This window comes from Neopelma chrysocephalum, unplaced genomic scaffold, assembly GCF_003984885.1.
Source record: "Neopelma chrysocephalum unplaced genomic scaffold, ASM398488v2 Primary Assembly neopelma1_191140, whole genome shotgun sequence".
Taxonomy (NCBI): Eukaryota; Metazoa; Chordata; class Aves; order Passeriformes; family Pipridae; genus Neopelma; species Neopelma chrysocephalum.
In genome coordinates, this window is record NW_020939737.1 from 1 (window position 1) to 7019 (window position 7019).

The window sequence follows — 7019 nt, forward strand, 5'->3', positions numbered from 1 at the left end:
CTGGACAGCAGGGCTAGTCCTCTGGCCGCTTGGCCAGCAATCATCCCATGCATTTGTGCTGGCCTGTGACTGCCAGCCTAGTTTTTTGAGGTGTTTGTTTAGCTGAACATGGGGTCCCAGATAGATTTGGGAACAAGTTGCCCGTATCCATTGTGCGTCTTGTCCTCATTCAGCATGGGGTGAACTTTCAAGCTGTTCTTTCCCTTTCCTCATCGGCTCTGATATGGCTGACAGCGACAAGCTGTAGTCTCGCACTGCTTTGCTCTCTTTGCCTGGAGGTGGCAGAGTGGACATGTCAGCTCGCAACCTCACACCGATGTTGTGGGGCAAGTTGAAAGCCATCTCCTCCACCTTTCTCTGCAGGTCCTGCAAGAAAAGGCACGTGAGAAGACCGCTCTCTTGGAGAAGCTGTGCCGCACTCAGGTAGAGCTGCTCCAAACCCAGCAGCAGCTAGGGCAGCGCAGGCAGGAGGCGAGAGAGGAGCGAGAGAATGGCCAGGTAAGCCTGAGTAGCCCGCTGACAGAGGGAGGGCAGGAACAAGGGCCTGCAAGGTAGATGCTGGGACTGAGGAGGGAAGGAGCACGGCAGGCAAGTCCCAGCAGGTGATGGGTCTCAAAGCTGAGCAAGATCTGTGGGAGGCACAGGAACTGTCAAAGCAGAAGGTGCTGCAGACTGAACACTTGCCTAAGATTTGAAGGAATAGAGGAGACAATGGGAGGAGATAGAACATCACAACAGGGTTGTGTGTCTGTAGTCCTTGGAGGGGGAAGGGAGGAGTTGGCACGAAGTGAAGCGGTCATTGTTGCAGTCATTTCTCAGAAAATCTGTGAAAATGTTTAATGAATCAGTTGAAGAGTCCTGGCGGCACCATCTTTGTGAAGCCTTGCATTTGAGATGTGATCTCCGGGGCATCTCTGCCAGCCACCTTTCTGACACAAACCAATTGCTTGTTCCAGATCTACAGAGGCGAACCTGCCAGCGAACCTGTGGCTCCAGCAGCCCCCTGTGAGGAAGCCTCCACTCCCCAGCCTGAGAACTCGAGCCCCAGCAGTCGGTCCAGCTCACGCCTGGGCGCAGAGCAGCTGCAAGAGCTGAGAGAGGAGCAGTCCCTGAAGCTGCTGAGTACGTCTTGCGTATTTCTCGTCTGCTAGAGCAGCGCGTTGTGTGCATGTCTCAGTATGAGCTGTGCCACATGTTCCTGCTCACTCTGGTGTCACAGAGGGGCTGCCTTTTGGATCTGCTGGAAACTGCTATCTCTGCTATGAAGTGAGCACGTTGCATTTGGCTTCTTTCAGGGAGCATTGTGAGTGTGGGAGATCCGCTGAAGAAATACACTGGATGGCAAAATATTGGCAAAGGGTGAGTGCAACCACACTTCCTTCGACAAAACCAGGGGCCAGGTATTTTGCTGGTGCCACATTCAAGCGGGAGGTCAGGCAAGCTCCCAGCGTGTTCAGACACAGGGCTCAGAGTCTCCCGCCTCTCAGTGCTGATCGGAATTTCTTCGCTGCTGTTCTGTTTCTAGGGGTTTCGGCACCGTGTACAGAGCATTCGATGCTGTCACGGGACGAGAGGTAAGTGCCAACAACCCCGCAGCTTTTGCAGCTCTTGAGTGCTCTCCTCTGTGGCTGGAGCTCTGGGTCGCCGCTCTTTGCTGCACAGGTCGTTCCTCTGAAGCCCAGGCTAGAGGCAGCCTGCAAAATGCTTTTGGGGCAGACTTTGTCCTTCTTCACTACCTGAAAGAATGCAAGGAGGGCAGCGTTATCTTTCAGAGAAGGACACGCTAGTGTGGTCTCAAGTGATAAATGGGCATTGACTGGCTGATGGCGACTGCCCTCATTCAGGCCCAATTTCTCTTCATCCCAGGGTCAGACACAGAGAGGATTTAGCTTTTTTTCCACCAGGGCTTTCATCTTGAAAATCTAACGCAAAAGCCAATGAAGGAGAGACCACCTTTGCAACGCAGCTTTGTGTTTCAGTCCTAGTGAAGCTGGTTGGCAAACACATTGACCAATGAGAACACGTTTACCAAGAGCAAAGATCTCTCCCGAGCAGTACCATCCTGGTTTGGTCTGATGTCTGGGCCAGCCCATTACAGAGATGCTATTTGTAGTAAGCAGACACGGTAGTGCCTCAGAGAGTCCCACTGCTCTTTGGGGCTCCAGCTCCACCTTCCTGAATTCTCGTTTCTGGCTGTCAGCAAAGACATCAGAATCTTCCTGGTACTTCCTTATCCACCTGCACTGCTGCGCTTGGGAACTGTGTTGAGAGAGAGGTCCTCAAGGCACTCAAAAGCACTAAGCCCCGCTTACCACCTAGGCCATATCCAATTGCAAATCTCAACCATTTGGTCTGTAATATGATTGCTTTCCTGCACAACTGAGAATAGCAGCAGTTTGTGAAATACGCATCAGACCCACTAGAAAGGCTAAGGCATTACCAGCTGTTTGGATACACTTTCACAAGAGCATCATTGCTTTGTGCTTGCAAATCGTGTGTACATGATAACAGTGGTGACAGACTAAGGCCATTTGGGAAGAATGTGGGTGCAGAGTGTTGTTAGAGCTTTGTGGTTGCTAGTTTAGAGACCATTTCTGCCAAGTGGACAAGGCAAAACATCCATGGACCCAGGCCCTGTAACTGATACTCGAGCCAGCAGAGAAAAGGGCTGCTGTCATGTCAGTTCCAAATTGCTCTGACGTCGGATCGCGAGGCCGTTGGGCTCAGCTTGGCTGTGTCGTTCCAAAATCGTGCACTCCGTGCTCCTTGTCTCTCGTGCGAGAGACGTCTCAAGTTCATGGTTTTCAACGTCATTTTAGGTGGCCATCAAGCAAGTCAATCTCCACCAACAGAGCAATGAGGAACTCCTCAAAGAAATCCTGGTCCTGAGGGAGAAGAACCACCCCAATATTGTCACCTATGTAGACAGGTAAGCAGTTCTGGTATTATCCTGTGAATGTTCATTTACAGACTTGCAAGGCAAAGGTTAAAAAGCCTTTGACTCCCTGGCAGAAAATGGATCTTTTCATTATTATTAACTACTTGCATAGCAGGTATGGGAGGAGATTGCATTTGGTCTGCATTAGTGCTTCCTGGCAGACACAGTTTGAAGACTGTTTTCCAAAACCTGGATCTCTAACTAAATCAACAGCCTCTACGTTCTCACCCTCCATCTTCTTTTCTCAAAGGGTTGACCAAATTCTGTCCTCAGTGCTGCACACCCTCCTTGCTTAGATAAAAGTTGTGAAAATTATGTCTCCTTGCTGCTGGAGTGAAGGGTGGAATTGATGTGTTAGGAGGATGAACCAACTGATGGGATGTGTCCCGGTTCCAGGTTCATCTTCGCTGTTACTAAATGTCTTTTTGCCCTTGATTGCCACCTTAGGCAGCTCCTCTTTTCATGGAGATTGTAAGCCCTGTCCAGCCCAGGCGGAATGTCTCTTCCTTTTAGTCTGCCTTCATGTACAAGTGACCTGGAAAAAAAACTCCGGAGAGCAGGCTTTTCCATAAGGCAGTTAAGCTGTGCACATTCCTCTCCACGCTGTTGTTTTCTACTTCCAGCTACCTTGTCAGTCAGGAGCTCTGGCTGGTGATGGAGCACATGGACGGAGGCTCTTTGACTGATGTTATTACCGAGACATGGCTGGCCGTAGGGCAGATAGCAGCTGTCTGTCGGGAGGTAAGGGATCCCACTTGTGCTTTGCATGGCTTGGAATGGATTGTCCTTGTAAAGAGGCGGGGTGAACAGCACTGATTTCATCTTCAGAGCTTTGGTCCTCTGTTGCTCTTATGATCCGGAGGAGAAAGGGGCTCTCAAGTGAACTGCCTGCCAGTGTCCCTGCCCTTCCTATCCTCTGTTCTTATGATACTCTTATCCACCCTGCTTGTACTCTCTCCCTTGGTGGTTTTTCAAATGTATTTCCTGTTGCCCACTTGGCCTCTCTAAACATTTGCCTGGAGCCTGTCTCTACTGCGTTGCTTGCCTGTAAAAGCAAAGGTGCTGGTGGCAGAAGTTGGAAGGAATGGCAAAGAAAAATCCAGACTCGTTGCTGCCACTCCTCAGCTTCAAAGGATAGCTTTGCACCCAACATGGTGTTTGCTTCTGAAGACTGACTAATGTGCTACTTCCAAGGCTGCTGGCGAGGCTAGCAAGAAAATCTTGATTGTGCAACCTCCCGCCCAGAAGCCACCTACTTCATGCCATTTGTTGGCAAAGCCTCCTTTGTCCTCTGGGGGCAGAGAGCACAAGCACTGCAGCAGCAGTCATTCTGGTGGGCTTTGCAGGGCACTGGAGCAACAAGGCCTGTTTCTCTTTCAAAGCTAATATGCCTTCACTTAGAAAGACACTGCTCTCCTAGTGTTGCCGCAGCAAGTTCTTCCTCTTGACAGCACTGTGCCCTGTCATTGCTGACTGTTCCCCTAGAAATGCTTGAATCTTTTACGGCAGTTTCCTTTCTTGGGTGGTGAAATGCGATCACTAAGTTTTACCCTCCTGTTTGTTTCTTCTCTCTCAGTGCCTGCAGGGACTGGCTTTCCTTCATTCCAACGGGGTCATCCACAGAGACATCAAAAGCGACAACATTCTTCTGGGCCTGGACGGAGCGGTGAAGTTGGGTGGGTATTCTTGCTTGGGCTCAGCGTTCCGGGGATGCGGTGTGGGGCTGCCGTGGAGTCACTGCCACGACCCCAACAGCGGTGCTTGGCAGAGTGCACGGACCACTCCTGCAGGCTAAGAGCACAGCTGCAAGGGGCAGAGAGGTCTAGAGAGGAACACGGTGTTAAGAGTGGCTTTGGTTTGTGTGTGTCCCTTCCAGAGGGAGGGAGTTACAATCAAAACCTTCAGGTGAATAAATGAAAGGCACTGCATGAGGCATGGGGCTTTTGGTCAGGGGACAACGCCTTATTTGCTTGGTTGCAGCCTTGAGGAAATTGAACACGGCCACTTTCCCCGATCGATCCAGCACCGCGCTCTCAGACTTTGAGTGGGCAATTCTTTTCCTTGGTTTCCTAACTGAAGCTTGTTTGAACAGTCTTTGTCTTTCTCCTCAGTTGATTTTGGCCTCTGTGCTCAGCTCACCCCTGAGCACAGGACACGGAGCTCCATGGTCGGCACTGTTTACTGGATGGCCCCTGAAGTTGTGAGAAGCCAACCCTACGGCCCCAAGGTGGACATCTGGTCTCTCGGCATCGTGGCAATAGAGATGCTGGAAGGAGAGCCTCCTTACTTTAAGGAAAGCCCTTCCATGGTAAGCTGCAAAGACCCTCAGACACCAGTGTCTTTGTAATCTGTCCCATCTTCTGTCTCCCATGAGACAAAATGCCATTCCCACCTGCTTGAACTACTCCCACCGAGGTCCATTTCTAAAAGTGCCCCTGCAGCACACCAGCCTCTGCTGGAGCTCTGTTGCCATTCACGGGGAGAACCTCAGAAGGGAAGTGGCACGTAGCCACTTCAGAAACCTCTCCTCTTGGCCTTCAGCGATGCCTGAAAGATCTGGTGCGCTTTTGGATCTCTCTGAGCTCTGTCTCGCAACCAGACACTTTCAGGCTTCTAAATCATCTCTGTATTGTTCTGTCCTGTGTCTGGGTGGTCTGGGTAAGTTTAGGATCTTGCTTTCACAGACTGCAGCCCTAATTGTTTGCCGAATCCTTGGCTGTTTCTTGGGACATGGAAGAAATTGAGGAGCTTATTGCCCCTTTGCAGAGGCAGAGTCTCATGTTTCCTTCTTCTTCAGGCTCAAGACCTGATAGCCAGAGCAAGGACACCAAGGCTGCAGAACCCCTGGCTACACTCCCCTCTCTTGCATGACTTCCTGAACTGCTACCTGCAGAAGTTCCTGGGCAGACGCTCGCCTCTCCTCGTCCCTCTGCAGGCAGCAGTTCAGGAAGTCATGCAAGAGAGGGGAGTGTAGCCAGGGGTTCTGCAGGTAAAGAGGGAAGCGGCTGCAGGTGGAACAGCTGTCCCATCTCAGGCATGGCTTCTCGGCTAAACTCCAAGGCATCAGATGATCCCCCCTCCTGCTAATCTCCACGCCTGCTGCTTTTCCAATCAAAACTAAGTAGGAGCCTACACTGCTTGGGGTTGCAAGGCACCTGTGAAGGTCATCAAGTCCAACCGCCCTGCCCTGGGTGGGGACGCTGAACTTCAAGGAGATCAGGTTGCTCACAGCTCCTTCTGGCCTGACCTCAAATGTTTCCAGGGCTGGGGCACCTCCCAGCTCCCTGGGCAGCCTGTGCCAGCGTTTCACCGCTCTCCCCGTAAACAATGTCTTCCCTAGACCCAGTGTGAGTTGACTTTCTTTTAGTTTCAATCCAGTTCCCCTATTGCAACTGGCCCAGGGAACAACTGTGTCCCCATATTTCTTCTAAGCCCCCTTGAAGTATGGAAAGGTGGCAAGAAGGTCTCCTCAGGGCCTGCTCTTCTCCAGGCTGAACAAGCCCAATTCTCTCAGCCTTTCCTCAGAAGAGAGGTTCCACCTTCTGATCATTCCTGTGGCCCACTTTTGCACTTTGATGCTGCCTTCGGTTTGACCTGGTAGCAAAAGAACTGAAGTAGGACGATGCCAGGCCTGAAATGGTGCTGGAGGAACCCAACGGAAGCGGTCCCAGCCGAGCGGTCTGAGATTTGGCTGTGTTTGAGGTGCTGGAGTATCCTGAGCAATGGCTTATGCCTCTCCTCTCTTTGGGCAACTAAACTAGCCCATGCGTGGAGAAAAGAGGAACCTAAGGGAGTCTGCTGAAGCAGAAGACACCCTGAGGAATGGATTTGTGGATTAGGGGCCAGCTTTGCCTGGGATAGCAAGGTCCTGGACATGAAGACAGAGATGCAGATGGTCCCCTCCATCCTATTTCTCCATCTTTCTGGCAAGCACAGGAGTCCTGCTTGAGCCTGTGAGGAAGGGAGTCTGGAAAGTAACACTTCCTCTCTTTTTGTTTTCCCCTTTGGGCAGCATCCGTTTCTACAATCAGCCGAGCCTCTCTCCAGACTGGTTCCTGTGATTGTTGCAGCGAAGCAGTCG

At 51.4% G+C, this 7019-nt stretch overlaps 1 protein-coding gene across 1 annotated transcript; it reads left to right on the forward strand.

Annotated features, from left to right (window-relative positions):
* The first annotated feature begins 1093 nt into the window (after positions 1-1093).
* Positions 1094-5937, forward strand: LOC113963088 (serine/threonine-protein kinase PAK 1-like). The gene is made up of 8 exons (XM_027673874.1): positions 1094-1122; positions 1296-1359; positions 1526-1574; positions 2820-2929; positions 3562-3679; positions 4515-4614; positions 5050-5246; positions 5736-5937. Exons 5-8 carry the CDS (start codon positions 3593-3595, stop codon positions 5910-5912), a joined length of 561 nt encoding a protein of 186 aa, XP_027529675.1. The 5' UTR covers positions 1094-1122; positions 1296-1359; positions 1526-1574; positions 2820-2929; positions 3562-3592; the 3' UTR covers positions 5913-5937.
* Positions 5938-7019: the final 1082 nt, after the last annotated feature.

Excerpts from the sequence above, each read along its gene's own strand:
- LOC113963088 (XM_027673874.1), top strand. The coding sequence starts at position 3,593 with ATGGAGCACATGGACGGAGGCTCTTTGACTGATGTTATTACCGAGACA. Across the intron at positions 4,615-5,049 it reads GGACGGAGCGGTGAAGTTGG|TTGATTTTGGCCTCTGTGCT; the intron begins GTGGGTATTCTT and ends CTTTCTCCTCAG. Across the intron at positions 5,247-5,735 it reads TTAAGGAAAGCCCTTCCATG|GCTCAAGACCTGATAGCCAG; the intron begins GTAAGCTGCAAA and ends CTTCTTCTTCAG.